General features: G+C 45.7%; 1 protein-coding gene across 4 annotated transcripts in view; it reads left to right on the top strand.

The window, feature by feature from the left end:
* The window catches only part of MAPK8IP1 (mitogen-activated protein kinase 8 interacting protein 1), a 116,875-nt gene that overhangs the window by 60,271 nt on the left and 35,140 nt on the right, over positions 1-21,464 (top strand). For all 4 annotated transcript variants that reach the window (XM_088461479.1, XM_088461478.1, XM_088461480.1 and 1 more), the window contains exon 2: positions 4,115-4,229. In XM_088461479.1, the coding sequence (XP_088317605.1) occupies positions 4,115-4,229 (115 nt within the window). The remainder of the gene's footprint in view (positions 1-4,114; positions 4,230-21,464) is intronic.

Here is a 21,464-nt window from a genome sequence, read left to right as displayed (position 1 = left end):
CATCTTGTGTTTTTTTTAAATGCAAATGTAAAGTACTTTGAGTCCTATTGGGAGAAAAGTGTTATATAAATAACTATTATTATAATTAAGTAGAACAGCCTCAGGGGTGGGTTTCTATAATCAAAACCTCATCATCTGCCAATTTTGCACTTTATAACGGCGTTCCCTAATCTTCCCGTGGGTGAAGCGTTTCTGGCCAGAGTTGTTTAAAAATGGAAAAGAAACTACAAGATCAAAGGTCTTGGTCAATGAGAAATGAAATCTCTGTTTATTAAGTCATTCATTTAATGTTTCCATGTCACGTGCCATATTCGCTGGAGGGTGTTTGCTCCGTGTAAATAACAATACAAGCTTGTATCAATGAACGTTAATGATAAAGGAGAGAAGAAATAGACATGATGAAGTCACTTTAGAATTTCTCCCAACGTGTTCATAGCGCGAGCGTAGTTCTCTGATCATGGAGGCTCCTGATGGCATGTGACATGGGGGAGCTCGCAGCAACAGCATGGGGCTGACAAAATCGCTCTGCAGTGTATGGCTGGTGGTGGAGGGTATGAATGGCTGGCACTGGGGGTATATCTGTGCTGTGTATGGCTGGTACTGGAAGTATCTATGTGTAATGTATGGCTTGTACTGGGGATATATCTGTATTGTATCGCTGGCACTGAAGGGTATATCTGTAATATATGGCTAACATGTATATATCTGCAATGTATGGCTGTCAGCGAAGAGTATTTCTGCCATGTACGGCTGACACTGAGGGGCATATCTGCAGTGTACGGCTGGTAATGAAAGGTAGATCTGTAGTGTATGGCTGTCACTGGAAGTATATCTGTATTGTATCGCTGGCACTGAAGGTTATATCTGCACTATATGGCTGGCACTGGAGGGTATATCTGCACTGTAGGGCTAGCACTAATCGGTATATCTGCACTATATGACTAGCACTAATCGGTATATCTGCAGTGTACAGCTAGCACTAAGGGGTATATCTGCAGTGTATAACCAGCACTGACATGTATATCTGCAGTGTTTGGCTGTCACAGAGGGTTATACAGTATCTGCAGTGTGTCTCACGCTGAAGGTTATACCTGTAATGCATTTATGACTGGTGCTTGAAGGTATATCTGTAATATATGGCTGGCAATGAGGGTATCTATGTGCAATGTATGGCTGGCACTGAGAGCATATCTGTGCCATGTGTGGCTTTCCCTGGGAATTATCATTGCAATATATGGATGGTTTGAAGTGACATGTCTCTGACATGTATGGCAGGCAACAGCTGGTATCTTTACGGCTGGTATCAGTATATGGATAACACTGGTGGTACCTTTGTGCAATGTATGATAGCAGAAGAGTGTATGGATAACACTGGTGGTACCTTTGTGTAATGTATGATAGCAGAAGAGTGTATGGATAACACTGGTGTGGTACCTTTGTGCAATGTATGATAGCAGAAGAGTGTATGGATGACACTGGTGGTACCTTTGTGTAATGTATGATAGCAGAAGAGTGTATGGATGACACTGGTGGTACCTTTGTGCAATGTATGATAGCAGAAGAGTGTATGGATGACACTGGTGGTACCTTTGTGTAATGTATGATAGCAGAAGAGTGTATGGATAACACTGGTGTGGTACCTTTGTGCAATGTATGATAGCAGAAGAGTGTATGGATAACACTGGTGGTACCTTTGTGTAATGTATGATAGCAGAAGAGTGTATGGATGACACTGGTGGTACCTTTGTGTAATTTATGATAGCAGAAGAGTGTATGGATAACACTGGTGGTACCTTTGTGTAATGTATGATAGCAGAAGAGTGTATGGATGACACTGGTGGTACCTTTGTGTAATGTATGATAGCAGAAGAGTGTATGGATGACACTGGTGTGGTACCTTTGTGCAATGTATGATAGCAGAAGAGTGTATGGATGACACTGGTGTGGTACCTTTGTGTAATGTATGATAGCAGAAGAGTGTATGGATGACACTGGTGTGGTACCTTTGTGTAATGTATGATAGCAGAAGAGTGTATGGATAACACTGGTGGTACCTTTGTGTAATGTATGATAGCAGAAGAGAGTATGGATGACACTGGTGGTACCTTTGTGCAATGTATGATAGCAGAAGAGTGTATGGATGACACTGGTGGTACCTTTGTGTAATGTATGATAGCAGAAGAGTGTATGGATAACACTGGTGGTACCTTTGTGTAATGTATGATAGCAGAAGAGTGTATGGATGATAGTGGTGGTACCTTTTGTGTAATGTATGATAGCAGAAGAGTGTATGGATGACACTGGTGGTACCTTCTGTGCAATGTATGAAAGCACAAGAGTATATCTATGCAATCTATGGCTTGGGTTCTCTGCACAATGCATGGCTAGTGCTGGAGGGTATCGCTATGGCTGGTGCTGGCGATCTCTTTGTGGATTATATGATTGGCACTGAGACATACTTGCTACAGTCCTGGAATGTCCAGGAGAAAAAATGTTGAAAACTTATAGAAAGCTATTTTTTCCCAGGAAATTACTGCTGCACCTAAATTCGGGGTACGTAAAAATGGGTGCACGTATATTTTGGTCTCGTAAAAGCGCACTTTTAAAAACTGTTAAAAAAACCCAGCCACGTACAATGTTTAAAATCCCTGTCTCATCCACATGACCCCACGAAATACCAGACTCTATGCGTAAAACCCATTTTCAACAATTTTTTATTTTTTTTCACCCAAAACATTTTTGCTCAAATTAGGCAAATTACAGCAAACTTTTGGGGTAATTAATCATATGGGGAGGTATCCAAAGGCTTCTGAAATCCCCACATTTTAGGCAAAAATAAGGATTTTTTTTCACCTGGTCTGAGATGGTGAAACCTTTTCGCCTATTTCACACTATCCGATTATCTGCGGTAATTGGTGGTGGCAACCCACAGCTTAGCTAACGACCAAGAGTCCGCACTTCAAAAATGAAGCGGCCGCCCTCATTCAGAGAGAGCGGTCGCTTCTTGCGACCGCCTCTGAATGAGGGCCTCTGTGTGTGTGTTTGGGGGCCACACTTGTCTGCCCTTCAGTGAGAGATTTAAACAAGGAGATAACTTTTAGGATGACAGCAAGTAAACTTTTAATTATGTGCAGTTGTCTGTAACATATGAGTTGTTTCATTTAGCTTATCTTAACCTAACATTGTAACAAAACCTGATTGGTTGTTATGTATTACTGTACATGTCTGTTTTTTTCACCAATGCCGGTTTATGACCCCCATGGAAAATGTCATTTTAACATTTCTTGTTTTCTATGTAACCAATTTTGACAAATTTCATACTTCTGTTCACCGCTGACAAAGCGACATTTATGTGAGGTGTACTCACTTGTTAAGTGTTATATGTTCCTATACTTTATATGTTGTTTTATGTATAAAATGGACATTCTTAGGGCAATTCAGTTGTTTTTGGGCGGCTACTTGTTATGTGCGCCCGACGGGGCAACTCCATTATTGCTCTGTTTGGGCGAGAGAGCCGCCGGCATTTCTGCTCTCATCCTCAGGAGGGTGCGAGCAAAAATGTGCGATAAACCCCCAGCAGTTTGGGCGCCCTAACCTGGACTTTAGATGGGTACACTGCTAAACCCAATCTCATAGGGCGCGATGACCGTTATGAATAATGGCTGTCCACAAAACAATTGAATCGCCCCCTCAGTGTTGCAAGGGTGTGAGGGTAGGGAACATGAATGTTGCTAGAAAAAAATAAAAATAAAAGCAGTCATTTAACCAAAAATATAGGTTGTGTACTGTATAAAATAACTTTCACAAATAGTAAGTTGTGAAGGCCCATACCTAGATAGAACTCGGGACTCTACTGTTCTCTGTTATCAGCCTCTTCTGTGAAATAAACTGACTGCCTGGCTGTCATGGAACGACAGACAGGAAGTGTGCTGTGTATAGGAAAATATCTTCCCCCAATGTCCACAGCATATTTATGGAAGAGCTGCTGATACATTTACATAGATCATTTATTTGCAATTTGTGTTTTAGGTTGGGTGAGACCTTTTGAAATGAGGCCTTTGTAAATGAGGTCAGTAAAATGTGCATGATCACTTGTATTGATCTATCCCCCCAGGCTCACACACGATATTACACTGGAAGAATTTGAAGATGAAGATTTGTCAGAAATCACAGAGATCAAAGATGAATGTGGCATCAGTTTACACTGCAATGAGAGTCGGCGCTGCAAAGTGAGTCGCTGCACATTAATTGTTTACACAACTTGTGGTGGTGATGTGGAAGTACGCAATGCCTGAATGTTTATTATGTCCGAGTGTCATCCGAACCTGCCGCTCCATGGTTCTTTCTCACTGTCTGCCCCTCCCCTTTAGAATGTGAGCTCTCACGAGCAGGGCCCTCTTCCCTCACGTGCTTCTCCTTCCCTCACTCATATTACTCCAAACGCCCCACAAGGGCACCTAACACTTGGTTGCTGACGCCCTGCTGCTTATTTTGAGTGTTATAATCGCTATTGCAGCAATGTATATAAACTATGTCCTTGTCCTACATTGTTTTGTACTGTAAGTCGCTGTTTTCTTGTTTGCTCATTTGTTTATGTACTTTGTGAGGCGCTGTGGAACCCTTGTGGCGTTGTAAGGTGCTGCAGAACCCTTGTGGCGCCATATAAATAAAGGATCATAATGAGTGTACGTATACATTTCCATTGTACTCTCTGCATGGATTTCTACACACAGACACAAGGCTCTGGTAATTGTTCAGTCACGTTTCCTGCAGTATATAACGTTTCACCATTCTGTTATCTGTGGCTGACCATTTTCCAAACGTCGTGTTCTGGTGTGCATGTGCGGACAGACGCTAACCGTTATATTGAACGTTTGATAAGTATTTATTGTCCCCCCCTGGTTTTTATTTACACATCTTTGCACGAAGTCAGCACTTCCCTGGCACCTAAAGCGTCCTCTTTCTAATGGTTGTTTCCAGTTGTTCCATCAGTTGCACAATATAAACATAATTCATGATGTTCTTGGCTGACCTTCACCTGCAGAACTTCTACTGAATAAAAATTCTTGGACCGTCTGTTTGTGATAAAGAACATTATACGTTTTATTTAAGCAATACCTCCACTATTCTGCGCAGAGCTTCGCGGAGCATAGCATAATGAGAAACCAATGGGAATTCTGGCCTTGTACCAGGAAACAAGGGATTTTATACACTCAGCTCTATTTATCAACATTATTTTTACTAAAATAATGTGAAAAAGGGTATTTTCACACCATTTTCACATTATTTTAGTATCACCTATAGTTATTACAGAGCAATTGGAGTAGAATTCGTAAAATTCTACTCCAAGCCCTAAGAATCACTTATTTTTAGTAAAGCAGATCGCATTTCCCATAACTGTAATGGGAAATGTGATCTGACCATAGTTACTAAAAATAAATGTGAAAAAAATATCGGGGAAAGCCCTGTGATAATAACGCCACCTGGAGGTGGCGTTATCCAGGGTCTCCCCCGGTTACCGGCCTCCTGCCCTGCTCTAACGGGGAGAGCAGAGCTGGGAGTCGGTCCCTGTAATCAGCTGTGTGGTCTAAACAGAACGCAAGCTGATTACTGTAAAAAAAAGAAAAAAAAAAATAGTAAAAAAAGAAATTACTTACCTGACTCCAGGGACCGGTGATCGGGCCTCCGGTGATGACTCCCCTCCGGTCAGTTGGTCTCCCACAGTGCACTGCTGCCCGGACATCAGGTGAACGGGCCCCAGTGCAGTATGGGAGATCACCTGACCGGAGGAATGGAGAACATCACCGGAGGCCTGGAGCATGCAGGTAAGTGTAATTAAGGGAGAGGGGGGTTGCGGGGGGGGGGGAGGGGGGTTGCGGGGGGGGGGGGGGGGCGCGGGGGGTCCGCGATCGCCGGGGTCGGGGCTTAGCGCCGGAGGGGGGGGTAGCAGCGGCGACCGGTCGGCGCATGCGCGGGCACTTAATCACGGTATTTTTTTGCAAAAATACTGTGATAAGGCTCCGAATGGGATTAGCAGGGACAGAGCTTTATCGCAAGCTCTGTCCCTGTAAGGGATTTGTAGTAAATCCCTGTGATATTGCCTGAATTCGGTAATATCACACTACAATCTGCATTATCAATGCAGATTGTAGTAAATAGAGCCCACAGTTACATAAAACAGCAGAATGGGTGTTTACATGTACATTACAATAAAGCTCTTTAATTCGATGATGCATAGACATGGGCAGTGACTTTACACAATAATGCATGTAAGGGGGTTGGTCCATTAATAAATAAGTAAGCAAAACTGCTGATGCATCTGTGTTCTTTGACTTCTGATGACCAGTAGTGAGTGAAATCAGACTAGGTGAATGATTGCAGCCTTAACATTGACACCAAAGAATATAGACTATACTGTATATATTTAGATGAAGACGCAGGGCTGCTTGTACAGACAAATACATGAAGGTTATCTGAGGGAGTGTGCCCCTTCTAAATTCCTTTTCACAGACGATTCTTTTGTAAAGCAAGTGGTGTCATCTCCTACTTTGTGGCATGCCATAAATATCCCCTGCCTCTTGTTTTACACCATTCAATTCTCTGTGGCAAACATTTAAGCTCTTCACCTGACATTCAACGGCGTTTTCAAGCACTACATGAAGACGGATGACCCGTACCGCTGTCAGCCGTGAATGCGCAGGTTGTGTAGGGATACATCAAGCAAATTGGTGCGTTCATCAGGCCGAAGCTTAAAGGTCACTAAGAACATCAGACAGACAGACTTTTTTTTTTTTTTTTTTATAATTAGTATTTGCTGCTCCAAGGCATAGATGGCAATTATTATCACCCATGTCACCGCTATAAAATTACTGCGGCACATTGCTCCGTAGGCCGCGGTACTTCTCTCCTGACCGTGAACTGCGGCTCCATGCATGTGTGGTGCTGGAAGCCCAGATACGAGCTTTCTGCACCACAGCTATTGAAAGCAAAAACAGTAAGATAAAAGCTTTTATGCTTGTATGTAGCAGTACATATGCTATATAAATATAAAACTATAGCAGTCCATAGAATATATAAAGACAGAGCAGTACATATAGGGCCTGATTCTGAGACAGACTTCAAGCATAGTGCGCATGCGCCGTAGAAATTGGCGGCCGCGCAGATTTAGGCCAATGCAAGTGCAGACTGATTGATCAGACCACTCCTTCCATGAAATGCGCGGCAACTGGGCGGCTCCCATGCGGATGCATGGAATTGTTTCATCTAGTTGGCGTGCCGTGCGTAAGGGACGTGCGGATGGTAGGCCTGCTTTAGGTCTATCTTTTTACCCCCAGCAAGGGGTGCTACACATGATGACGCTGTCTGCTGCAGACGGTAAAGCCATGGGTGGGTCGGCATTCCACATGTAGACACGCGGATATACAGCTTACACGGGTGGATTCTCACTTAGGCTAGTCGGGAGGCTGCACCGGCCGTATGAAAAAGCCGTCGCAGATCCCTATAATATATAAGGCATCTACATTCCACCCCCTTCTGATACTTTTCAGAAAATGCATGTAGCCATAGGGATCATTGTGCCTTATAACCTTATAACCATGCTTGCCGACATTCTGGCTGTAGGGGGGCCAGGTCGGCATAGCAGGGGGGTGTGGCCGGGATAGGGTGGGCGCGGCAGGACATCTTACCCAGCATTTGTGGGTGGAGCGGGGGTTGGCTACACAATCACGTCATTTTGGGCCCGCCCCCACTACACAATGCCGAGATTGCAGGCGTAGTGAAGCAGGGGGCGGGGCCAAAATGACGTGATTCAGTGTGAATTGTTTTTTTTTTTTCTTGTGTTCGCCGGGGGGAGGCGCCTGCTGACGATTTTCCGTTTTTTATATATTTGCACTGAATAAGGTGTAGTGTATAAAGCAGTGTAATGCACTGAATAAAGGCCCCCATACATCAGAGATTCATTGCAGCAATTGTGCAATTTGCAATCGATTGTGTATGAAAATCTTTCCCTTTTCCAATCGATTGTGTATAAAAAAATCTTTCCCTTTTTCAATCGATTGCAGAATTGCCACAATCGATTGCAAATTGCACGATTGCTGCAATCAATCTCTGATGTATGGGGGCCTTAAGGTGCAGTGTATAATGCAGTGTTTTGTATAATTGTAGAGAATAAAACAGTGTAGTGTGTATTGCACTGAATGTAGTGTAGTGCATAATGCTGTGTAGTGCATAATGCTGTGTAGTGCATAATGCTGTGTAGTGCATAATGCTGTGTAGTGTATAATGCTGTGTAATGCAGTGTAGCGTGTAATGCTGTGTAGCGTATAATGCTGTGTAGTGTATAATGCAGTGTAGTGTGTAATGCAGTGTAGTGTGTAATGCAGTGTAGTGTATAATGCTGTGTAGTGTATAACGCTGTGTAATGCTGTGTAGTGTGTAATGCTGTGTAGCGTATAATGCTGTGTAGCGTGTAATACTGTGTAGTGTATAATGCAGTGTTTTGTATAATAAATTGTAGAGAATAAAACAGTGTAGTGTGTAGTGTATAATGCAGTGTAGTGTATAATGCTGTGTAGCGTATAATGCAGTGTAGCGTGTAATGCTGTGTAGTGTGTAATGCAGTATAGTGTATAATGCAGTGTAGTGTATAATGCTGTGTAGCGTGTAATGCTGTGTAGCGTATAATGCTGTGTAGTGTGTAATGCTGTGTAGTGTGTAATGCTGTGTAGTGTGTAATGCTGTGTAGTGTGTAATGCAGTGTGTAATGCTGTGTAGTGCGTAATGCTGTGTAGTGTATAATGCTGTGTAATGCAGTGTAGTGTATAATGCAGTGTAGTGTGTAATGCAGTGTAGTGTGTAATGCTGTGTAGTGTATAATGCTGTGTCGTGTGTAATGCAGTGTAGTGTATAATGCTGTGTAGTGTATAACGCTGTGTAATGCTGTGTAGTGTGTAATGCTGTGTAGAATATAATGCTGTGTAGCGTGTAATGCTGTGTAGCGTATAATGCTGTGTAGCGTATAATGCAGTGTTTTGTATAATAAATTGTAGAGAATAAAACAGTGTAGTGTATAATGCTGTGTAGTGTATAAATGCTGTGTAATGTGTAATGCTGTGTAGTGTGTATAATGCTGTGTAGTGTATAATGTAATGTATAATGCTGTGTTGTGTATAATGTAGTGTGTAATGCTGTGTAGTGTGTAATGCTGTGTAGTGTGTAATGCTGTGTAGTGTATAATGCAGTGTGTAATGCTGTGTAGTGTATAATGCAGTGTAGTGTATAAAGTAGTGTGTAATGCTGTGTAGTGTGTAATGCAGTGTAGTGTATAATGCAGTGTAGCGTGTAATGCTGTGTAGCGTATAATGCAGTGTAGTGTGTAATGCTGTGTAGCGTGTAATGCTGTGTAGTGTATAATGCAGTGTAGTGTATAATGCTGGGTAGCGTGTAATGCTGGGTAGCGTGTAATGCTGTGTAGCGTGTAATGCTGTGTAGTGTATAATGCTGTGTAGTGTGTAATGCTGTGTAGCGTATAATGCAGTGTAGCGTGTAATGCAGTGTAGTGTATAATGCAGTGTAGTGTGTAATGCTGGGTAGCGTGTAATGCTGTGTAGCTTATAATGCAGTGTAGTGTGTAATGCATGCTTGCCGACTTTCAGCTCCCTCCTTCCGGTAGGGAGCTGTCAGGCTTCCGTGGTGACGGGGGTGTCGCGACAGAAAGGGGGCGTGACTCGTTGATGCAACTTAACAATGCCAAGATTAATGGCATTGAGAAGCAGGGGGCGGGCCACGATGACGCGATTCAGCCTGGAGCCGCCTGGAGGCTTGCCTGCCTTTCCGGGGGACCGAGAGCTGCACCAGATTTTCAGGAGGCTCCCAGCCGAATCGGGAAGGTAGGCAAGTATGACTTAATGTAGTGAGTGTGTAGTGCAGTATAGTGTGTAATGCACTGAATGTAGTGTGCACTGCAGTATAATGTATAATACAGTACAGTGTATTATGCACAGATGTAGCCTTCCCAGCAGTCTGGAGCCTGTCATTGCTATAATATAAGAAGATAACTGTCCCCGGGCTGACAGTGGACTGTGTTTTTTCTCCTATAATAACCTTTTTTAAATCCTAAGTTTGTGGATCGCACATTTTAGTGCAGGGATGGGCAATAAGCGGCCTCCAGCTATTTCCGAACTACATATCCCAACATGCCTTGCAATAGTTTTAGCCTGGCCAAATAGTAAAACTGCTGCAGGGCATGCTGGGATGTGTAGTTCTACAACAGCTGGGGGGCCGCTAATTGCCCACCCCTATCTTTGAGGGCACAGCACCACTGAGTAACACATGGGGGACAGGATGTATCAAAGTTAAAAAAAAATAGGTAAATCCTTATCCAACTGCCACTTTCGGGGAGTAAGCGCATCACATATGGATCGCCATATGTATTAATAGCTATAGAGACATCTGCCGCAGTCCTGCGGTACAGCAGTCCCCACAGATTTCCGTGGGGCTGCGATATTGCTGCACGCATCAAGCTCTGGAAAGTGTAACCTTTCCGATCTCGTGCCCGGTATCACTTCAAGTCTGATACCAGGAAGTAACTGTATCGCCGGGTACCTCTATATCGGAAGAGCTGTCCTGGCAAGTGGAAGGCGATGCCTGCCAGGTGATACATGCCCTCAGGTAAGGAGGCGATGATATCCAATAATGATCGCAGTATAATTGTGATCATAACTGGGCCAAAGGAGCTGATTTATTAGATTGTGAAAAGACCTATTGCTCATTAAGAACGTGTATATTGGTCATTATAACAGAGTCAGCAGCAGGGATAGCAGTGACTTCCTGCCAATGGCATGACTTGCCAGCTTACACCAGCAATAGCTTCCCCTGTACCTTTTGTAAGACTATTTAGTTCGGGTTAGGTATGAAATCCCGGCTGTTGGGATGCCGCTGGTCAGAATACCGACACCCATAGGAACTAAAGGTAAGTGTTTTCCTAACCCTCCCTCCCCAGTGCCTAAACCTAACCCTAACCCTGCCCCCCTAACCTCCCCCTAACACCCCGATACTTGCCTACGGATGCCGCCGGTTGGGGTTCTGGTGCCGGGTTGCTAACTACATCCCTTTAGTTCTAGTACTGCCACAATACTTGTTCTGTTATCTCAGGATGGCGATAACATGTGAGTCATCTACAAAATGCTTTATACTTTTAGGGCCTTATGTACTCCCTCAATGGGTGCACAGAAATAAATGTGAATATTCCCTATAAGCAGAGAATTCATCATTCGGTGCGTCCGTTTCCTATCCGCACACTTGGTGTGCAACTAGTTACCATCACACTTGCACCAGTCTATACCCTGTAAAGAAGATACTGTGTGTCTGTACGATCAGATGTATTTCTGTAGCTGTAGTTCTGTAGTGACCTCATCGCTCCCTCACTGACCTGTGCATACGTGAGCGTGCCACATTACAGCCCAATTCCACCTCGTTAGTCGTTGGCGTAGATGCGATCGAAATTGGTATGACTCTGTGCCACCCGTTCTTGCGTGCGTAGGGTTCTAGAGCATGTCCAGTGCGAAAACATACAAGATACGCCCAGCAAATAGAAGTATGTCCAAAATCCTGTATTGGCCCCTTAATAATTAAAGTATATAACATATATATATATATATATATATATATATATTATATATATATATATATATATATAATATATATATATATACTTTCATATCTGAAAATGTTTTCACTACTGGGCTGTCCGTTCCACTGCCAATGCCAGAGCCGAGCAGACTGCGCATGAACGGGGGTCTGCTAATACATAGGCCCCTAGGGGCAGCCATGGAATCGGCAATTACCAGTCATCACTGTGCTCCAGAAAAGGAGTTGTTGGTTTATATGGGCTATTCGAACATGTGCTGATTATGTGAAGCAGACTGAATTACGTACTGACAATGCTGAAGTGCCGCTGGAACATTACGTGTATATTAAAGCTTTCCAGCAGACGTCTTCCCGTCTCTCTTACCGGTTTCTGGAGCTTCATTTCATCCATATGGCATTGCAGGGAGCCCCACAGATGTCGCAGGCTTTCTTCAGGCGATCCCATTCCCTCGCCATTTGTCTCAGCCAAGATTAAATGAGTGGTGCGGCCAAAGCGTGATCATCCCTTTTAGTGACCGCCGGCCTCTTTTCTGGACAGGAGAGAGACTGCAGGGCCTGGATGCAGAGACTAGGAGCCAGATGATTGTCTGTTTGCATCGGGTTATTCATTATGCTATGTAGGACACTTATGTGCTTGCTTCTCTTCTTTGTGTTCATTTAATAGTTTATTGTGTTATGCACTCTGTGCTGACTGCAAACCAATAACTACACTACTGGTAATCCTATAGATGTGTCACCCTCAGTGGCTACATTTCCTGATTCTAACCACAACATCTCATGGGGCCAAATGTTACAATGTCAGAGTTTGAAAAGTGCAGATGTTTTTTGTTGACGGAAAATCTTTTCATCCTCTGACCTTATTACATATGGACCATGATCTCCTCTCTCTTCATCCCACAGTAGTCTATATACAGATACTCATTTTCTCTTTCATCCACTAGGGGACACTGGAGGTGCTTACGCTGGGGTATAGAGGCGTGGATAACTGGAGCTGGCACTTTAAATAATTTAGAAGTGTGAAGCTCCTCCCCCTCTATGCCCCACCAGCCCTCAGTTTAGAAAATGTGCCCTTGGAGCTGGTCACAACCTGCTGTGCTCCAGCAAGCCACATAATTTATTTCTTTAATTTCATATATATTTTATTTTTAGTTTTTCTTTCTTATTTTAAGACATCTTTTACATATTTTTTTCTTAAGTACCCTTCGCCACCTCTCTAAAGGTGGGGTCCGGGTTACTGGCACCCGGTTAACCTCCTGGGTTACAGGAAGGAGTGTGCAGTGCTTAGCCAAAAGCATCTGACAGCTCCTTAATGCCGCACACACACCACAGCTGCCTTCATGTGAGTGCTGTTCAGAGGAGCCGTCCGGAGAGGGAGCGCAGTGAGTATGAATCACATGCACATCCCCCGTCTCCTGTCCCGCGGCCAGCGCTGGCTTCAGAGAGCGCAATAGCGCTGCTCATTAATTACACTATCTCCCCTCTCCCCGCTGATGAGTGCGGCTAGCGGCTCCTACTCAGCGGGGCTTGCACAGGGTGGAGATGATCCTGCAGCGGGGGCAGCCATTTTCCGGCTCTTAGGGCATAAAGAAAGGGGGCGGAGCCTAACAGCGAGGGCTCCCTGTCTCAATAGAGCGGGCTCCCTGTCTAGATAACGCAGCAGCGGCTGTGTGCACAGCGTGGCTGCCGTGTTTAACCTGTTTTAAAGACTGCATCTCTCCACTACAGGTCGTATGCAGTATATACAGAAGGCTGATTCTCCTGACTTCATCCCTGACAAGAGGTTGTGAGTAACACTGGGGTGTTTGGCAGGGAATCTAATCTGTGGGAAAGAGTGGGGAGTGTCTCTTCCTCTTTGTCCCAAACCAGCCTTCTGTTTTATTTCTAATATCACTTCTGTCCCTCTGTCTGGGTGACTGTGTGTATCTATGTCAAACAGAACAAAAGTGGCTCAAAAGATGTTTGTCTGTTCTAAGTGTAACAACAAACTATCCAAGCCGCATGCTGCTGGGTCCACGTTATGTGATGCTTGTATAGCACTAGATCCACCTACGGCTATTACTGCCTCACCTGCTCCCCCATGGGCCGCTGACATGGTAGGAGTAATGACGGATTTAACGTCTGAGTTAGCTGAGGCACGTAAGTCTCAACCTGCCTGGGTGGCGGGGCTAACCAAGTCTCTAGACACCCTGGTACAAGTTATGGGTACAGTGGTGCCTGCACCCTCCACCTCCTACCAAAGACCGACACAAAAGCGTACTCTGGCGACTGTTCTCCAATCAGAAGAGTCGGATGAAGAATTCCTCGCTACGGAGGAAACAGAAGAGGGGGAATTGGAGGAAGCGTTACAGGACGCTTCCTCTCAAGAATTAGAGTACACTTCTCCCGGGGTGGAATCTCTAATTTTGGCGGTCAGAAAAGTTCTGAATCTACCTGAGGATGTACTACCTGCATCCCAGGAGTGTGAATTATTTCATGAACAACCAAAGAGCTCTGCAGTTTTTCCGTTCTCACAGAAACTTCAACAGCAGCTCTCAGTGGCCTAGAAGCACCCGGATAAACGGTTCCAAATTCCGCGCCGGTTTCCGTCTAGCTATCCTTTTCCATCATCCATGATGGAAAAGTGGGAAACACCCCCTCCAGTAGATACGTCAGTCTCCCATCTCTCTAAGAAAACAGCACTCCCAGTACCGGGAGCTACAGTACTAAAAGATCCTTCGGAATGTAAGTTGGAGACAACGCTAAAATCAATTTATACTGCAGCGGGTGCTCAACTTAGACCCACCCTTGTTACCGCTTGGGTTAACAAGGCAGTGGTCGGCTGGGCTGACCAGTTGATTACCGGTTTGGACTCTGGTACCTCCAGAGCAGAGTTATGTCTACTAGCAGAACACATCCGTGAGTCTGCAGTTTACCTGGGAGAAGCCTGCGAAAGATATGAGTTAGATTAGTGTTCGCATATCTGCTTCTGCTATTTCGGGCCGCAGAGCCCTCTGGTTGCGCGCTTGGCAAGCGGATGCAGAAGCGTGCGGTGGAGGGTTTACCTTTCACTGGCCATATGCTGTTTGGCCCGGAACTGGACAAATGGATATCCCAGGCCACGGGATGTAAGTCTTCCTTCCTCCCGTCGGTTGCTCCAGCTCCCAGAAGATCTTACAATGGACCTTCGTTTCATTCCTTTAGTGCGCCACATTCCTTTCGTGGTAGAGCCAGAGGTGTTCCCACGCAACATAGAGGTGGCAGAGGTAGAGGTCGTCCACACCCTGTTGCACGTAGACCAGAGCCTAAACCAGCGGAAAAGTAGGTGGCATGACAGTCTTCCGTCCCACCTGGGACTTCCTGCAGTGGGAGCCCGCCTGCAAAACTTTCAATAGGTTTGGAACCAGACCTGGATCCGCAGACTAATTTCCCTGGGGTACCAAATAGACTTCGAAGTCCCCCCTCCACCTCGGTTCTTCACCACAAGTCTGCCAATGCCTGCAAGCAAGGCCAACGTTTTACAGGAAGGCTATCCAGTCTCTAGTAGTGTCATCTGTACTAGTTCCGGTTCCGGAGCATCAGAGAGGTTTGGGGTTTTACTCGAACCTGTTTGTAGTACCAAAACCAGATGGCTCGGTCAGGCCCATCTTAAACCTCAAGTCTTTGAACCTGTATCTGAAGATTATCGCTTCAAAATGGAGTCTCTGCAGTCAGTCATAGCGAGCTTGGAACCAGGGGAGTTCCTATTATCCCTGGATATCAAGGATGCCTATCTCCATGTTCCCATTTGGGAACCTCACCAGGCTTTTCTGCGTTTCGCCATATTGAAGGATCATTATCAGTTTCGGGCATTGTCGTTCGGGTTATCCTCGGCTCCCCGCGTCTTCACCAAACTCATGTCAGTCATGATTGCTCTCCTTCGGTCATCAGGAGTGAACATAATCCCTTATTTGGACGACCTGTTACTCAAGGCTCCATCAGTATCTCTTATATCAAATCAGGCCTTACTGACATATCAGACCCTAATCCAACACTGTTGGATAATCAACTTCAAGAAATCAAATCTCAGTCCGTCCCAGAAACTTCTGTTTCTGGGCATGATCTTGGATACAGCCTCACAAAGGGTTTTTCTTCCAATAGACAAGGCCCGGGATATCCGGTTGTTAGTTCAGCTGGTCCTCAGAACAAGGAAGGTGTCCCTGCTTCTTTGTCTGCGTCTCTTGGGGAAGATGGTAGCATCTTTCGAGGCACTACAGTTCGGCCGGTTCCACTCCAGAGTGTTTCAGCTGGACCTGCTAGCCCAGGGGTCAGGGTCTCATCTGCTTCTTCATCGACAGATCCGTCTGAGCCCGGTTACCAGAGTGGCCCTTCTTTGGTGGACACAATCCAACAATCTGTTAGCGGGCAGAAGATTTGGAGTGTGGGACTGGATCATCGTAACAACGGATGCCAGCCTTCGAGGATGGGGAGCAGTAGTCCTCGATTATCACTTTCAGGGTCGATGGTCCCCTCCAGAACATAAGTGGCCCATAAATGTGTTGGAACTCGGAGCGATTTACAATGCTTTGATAGAGGCAACAGACTTTCTAAAGGCTCGTCCGGTAAGAGTTCAGTCCGACAACGCGACGGCCGTCGCTTACATCAACTGCCAAGGAGGGACTCTGAGTCGCATGGCTATGCGGGAAGCAACTCAGGGCCTGATTCAGAGCCGCTCGTAAGCGGCCGTTCGTTCCGAGCGATGTTTGCACAACTGCGCATGCGTACGGATCATAATACGCATGCGCGAACCAGTCAGTGCGGCCGAAAATTGTTTGTTCGCTAAATAGTGAATGCCTGCCATTTTGAGTGACAGGAGGAGGCGTATGTGGGTGGTAACAGGGGAAGGTGCTTGAAAACGGGGAGTGGAGATCCGAACGCAGGCGTGCTTAAAGGTCAAAACGGGCGTTTTATGGGTGTGCATAATTAATACAGCAGCGTCATTGACCACGTCACTGGGTTATTTTATAGTCAGAACTGCTCGCAAGATTGCGGTAGGAAAAATCAACCACAAGAATAGCGAGCAGTTCATACGCTGGTCGATGTACTCGATTAATCTAATAAATAGCGGACATGACGTAGGATGCGAGCGGCCAGGGGGCGTAGTTTTCCAAAAAACGACCGCATGTTTGGTTCGCTCGTTCAGACCTAGAGGCGAACGGTTCATTTGAATAACCACCCCTTTTTTCTGAACGAGCAAGCGCAAATAGCGTCCGGCTCTGAATGAGGTCCTCAGATCCTTCGGTGGGCCGAAAAACAGTCAGTAATCCTGTCGGCGGTATTCATCCCGGGTGTGGACAACTGGGAAGCAGATTACCGAAATCGACAGGATATGCATCCCGGGGAATGGAAGCTTCATCCAGAGGTGTTCAACGCGCTGATACGTCGATGGGGATGTCCTCAGATGGACCTCATGGCGTCGCGATTGAATCGTCAGCTCCCAGTATACGTCTCAAGAACTCGGGATCTGCAGGCGGAAGCGGTAGACGCCCTGACGAGTCCGTGGATCTACGACTTTGTTTACCTTTTTCCTCCGATTCCGCTTCTTCCTCGTCTTCTAAAAAGGATAAAACAAGAATCAGCCTCTGTAATTCTCGTAGCTCCGAACTGGCCTCGGAGAAGTTGGTTCTCGGACCTTCGGTTCCTATTGTCAGACGATCCGTGGCCCCTTCCTCTACGCCCGGATCTTCTACAGCAGGGTCCATTCATACACCCCAACTTAGCGCAACTGCGTTTAACTGGGTGGCTCTTGAAACCGATATCCTAAGATGCAGGGGCATCCCAGACGCGGTTATTCCCACCATGCTACGCGCCAGGAAGCCAGTTTCGGCTGCGCATTATCATCGCATCTGGCGTGCTTATATCTCATGGTGTTCCAGTCGGGGTCTTCCGTCTAGAATTTTTCGGTTGTCCCGGTTTCTGCTTTTCCTTCAGACGGGTCTGGATTCTGGCCTTCGGCTGGGAACTCTAAAGGTGCAGGTTTCTGCTCTCTCCATTTTCTTTCAAAGAAAATTGGCCCTCATTCCTGAGGTGCAGACGTTTCTTCAAGGGGTCTTGCGCGTGCAGCCTCCTTTTGTACCTCCGATAGCTCCCTGGGACCTAAACTTAGTGCTTCTGTTTCTTCAGTCGCCCATGTTTGAACCTCTGGAGGAGGTAGATCTTAAGTACCTGTCTTGGAAGACTGTCCTCCTCCTGGCTCTCGCTTCGGCTCGTAGAGTTTCGGAATTGGGTGCTCTGTCCTGTAAGCCACCTTACCTTGTGTTTCATGCTGATAGAGCGGAACTCCGGACGGTAGCCACCTTCCTTCCCAAGGTTGTGTCGGCTTTCCATATCAATCAGCCTATTGTGGTACCGTCGTTGCTGGAGGACTCAGGTGGATCTTCTACCTTGGATGTGGTTAGGGCTCTCCGCATCTATGTTGCCAGGACAGCGTCCCTCCGTAAGTCTGAGTCGCTTTTTGTCCTCTATGATGCTGTTCGGAGGGGTTGGCCAGCATCTAAGCAGACTTTGGCACATTGGATCCGGCTGACTTCATCAGGCTTATGATAGTGCTGACCGTCGGCCTCCTTCGTCCATTTCGGCTCATTCCACACGTTCTGTGGGTGCATCATGGGCGGCCGGTAGAGGAGCCTCCACGTCACAATGTGCCGTGCGGCCACCTGGTCTTCAGTTCACACGTTTGTCAGGTTTTAAAAATTTGATGCGTTTGCTATTTCGGCATCCCATTTTGGCCGCCTTGTACTGCAGGTGCCACAGAGCGCTCCCGCCCGTGGGGAAAGCTTTGGGACGTCCCCAGCGTAAGCACCTCCAGTGTCCCCTATTGGATGAAAGAGAAAATGGGATATTGGTACCTACCGGTAAATCCTTTTCTCTGATTCCACAGGGGACACTGGACGCCCACCTCTGCGCTCTTAGCCTGCCTGTTCGGCTCGTTCCGTATGTTGGATGCTTCTGTCATGTGTGTTCTTCTCTCCTTTTTTTTTTGTTGACTCCGCTTGTTCTCCATCTCCTCTCGGTTTTCATTTTCTAAACTGAGGGCTGGTGGGGCATAGAGGGGGAGGAGCTTCACACTTCTAAATTATTTAAAGTGCCAGCTCCAGTTATCCACGCCTCTATACCCCAGCGTAAGCACCTCCAGTGTCCCCTGTGGAATCAGAGAAAAGGATTTACCGGTAGGTACCAAAATCCCATTTTGTACAGTATAGGCGTCATCGTGGCCAAACTTTCATATGGGCCCGGCAGCCTATTGACCTTATGTAGACTGTCTGTGCATCAGCATGCAAAAGGCTGGCCCGCCGACTGTTCATACAGCCGCAGGCGTCATCAGTAATATCGTGACTTGCGCCCACATCATGTTGATTGGAAAATATCCGTCAGAAACAGGCGACGTATCTGCGTTTGCGTGCTACAGACAAGAACGGAAGTCAGCTTACATGCGCACCGTGACACTCCCACGAGACGGATTAGCTACATGAGCCCACATAGTTACTGCCCACAGAATCGCCCATTTCACGGAAAGAGTGTTCCACTGGCAGACTGATCAATCCGTACGCACTTACATACTCCAACTGTGTGTCTACGCCTAGTCCGGCGCTTCCGCAGTCACCGATTTCTTATTACTGCTCATAGATTATATATTCCCGCCAGATTTCCCCCCCCCCTCCCCTTTTCCACTTGCGCCCAACTCAGAATCGAGCTCTTCCTTTTCCTAATACCAATTCCATAAAAGAAAGGCTTCATTCCAAAGTGATACATTGGAGAGAGAGAAACTACCAACAAATCAGCTCCTGTCAGTTTTCAAACACTGCCTATAACCTGACAGTTGGGAGCTGATTGGTTAGTTGTTTATCACTCCACTTTTATCACTTTCCAGAGCTTAATACATCTGCCTCCAGGAGAGAGATAGGAGTCATGCCAGAACGGGAATAAAGAGCAGAGCACTAGACTGAAAATTCTATTACATCCTGGACAACTTTCAGTAACGGTTTAATGCTGGAGTGTAAGCGGGCTTCAGGAGGCCAGTTAGTACCGGTAGAGCAAAGAATGACTGATGTAGAGGAAGTAGAGCGGGAAGCTGATTCAATATCAACCCATTCTCTGGACCCAAGAGAGGAGAGCCACTGGGTACATTACAGTAGCTGAGCTGCATAGAAATATATTTTGAGACCTCCAGCCTGGGTGGAATGTTCTATAATTGCCAACTGAACACAGGTTCTTTTTTTATATCAAATATGAGAAAACTAGAGAGTAAATTTATCTTAGTTGGTGTCTCCAAGATATCAGTAATTTGTCCCAATTAGGAAGGTTCGATTTGACTGTAGCAAGATGAGGTTCACCTTAAACAGAGGGACTGGGTTTTTGGTAACACAAATTCCAAGGTGTTTGATTTGATCTCAATGCCATTGAAATTTGTCCTCAGGCTATTTCTTGTTGGGAGGGGAAAGGAAGAAACCTGCTGTCTCAGGGGGACAATTGGTTACTTTGGGCACTCCACTCCACTCCACTTGATCTCTCTCCATAGCTTGATCCATCCTGCCCTTAGTCTTATCATGATTCCATGTTGGAAAGCATACCAAACAGGTGAAAATTTTCGGGAGTGAGGTCAGGGGTTTTGAGATAGATAACTGAATGTCGTGGGCGTATAACGTGAGTTTGGGTTTTGCCCTGGTCGGCATTAATCCCGTTTGACGAAACCTGGTGGCAAGTGGCCGAGTGGTGAGGAGAAAATGAGGGACTCCTGTGGAAAGTGCCATTTTAGATGGTAAAGGGGGCGGGATAAGGAACCATACTGATTCAGAAGGATAGTGGTAAAGCACCAGTATCTCTGTTAAAAATGTGCAGTTTACACCATAGGCCTCTAAGGTACACGTCCCAAAGGGCCAGCCATTGTGAAAGAGGCCATGAGGAGTTCGGTAAAACTAGTGGAACTTATGTGGTGAATCGGATCAGTCACCCTCCTGGTTTTGTCATGGGACTGATGGACAGGTATGAAGCCCATTTGTTTCAGCTGAGGAAGCCCGGCATTAAGTCTGTTGGCCAAAACTTGACATTCAGGAGAGGTATTTTTATTTGTTACATTAGGGTCATTGTACTTATTTTTAATCAATAATCTTCTCCTGTCCATTCAATATTTGCCCATTTAGAAGTGAGAGGTGATAGAATAACCTGTAGCTAATACTAGAATGCTTGCAGCAGTGCAGAGTATTACAGGACATGAGGGTGCTGCCCTTGTTGGGATGCAGCTATTTGTTTCATGTGGATATTAGAGTTATCCTCTATAGTTAAGAAACTGAATTTCAGTAGCAGAGTGTCACAGAGGTTTGGCAACAGGTATACTGCAACCAATAAGCAAGTAAACTTCTCAGTTGTTCAGATGGCTTAAGGATAACCACCACTGGGTTTGTGTAACGGCCAGACATTAGCAACTCAAAAATAGCAAGAGGTTACATACAGTGCAGAGAGCTCAAGATGAGAGCTACAGTCACAAGAGCCCAAAAGGTGCCCGCAAAAATAGCAGGGTCACAGTAATCCAGGCAACAAGTATCCACAATAATAGAACAGTGGTTCCCAAACTTTCATGAATCACGGCCAGGGCGAAATTACCAATGGGGCAAATGGGACTACAGCTCCCGGCCTCTGCATAAAAATAGGCTTATTATCATGACCGCATGATGCTGACCAGCCACCGGTTGGACGCATTGTCAGCCATAAATCATAAGTATTATCATTTTATTTCTATTTTCCTCACAAAAAAAATGCAATTATTCTATTTTAATGTATTTAGGGAGACATTGGGGCTGATGGTG

Source organism: Taudactylus pleione, unplaced genomic scaffold, assembly GCF_031769625.1.
Source record: "Taudactylus pleione unplaced genomic scaffold, aTauple2 ptg001060l, whole genome shotgun sequence".
Lineage (NCBI taxonomy): Eukaryota > Metazoa > Chordata > Amphibia > Anura > Myobatrachidae > Taudactylus > Taudactylus pleione.
Note: the sequence above shows the minus strand (reverse complement) of the source record. Positions and strands in the feature narration are given on the sequence as shown.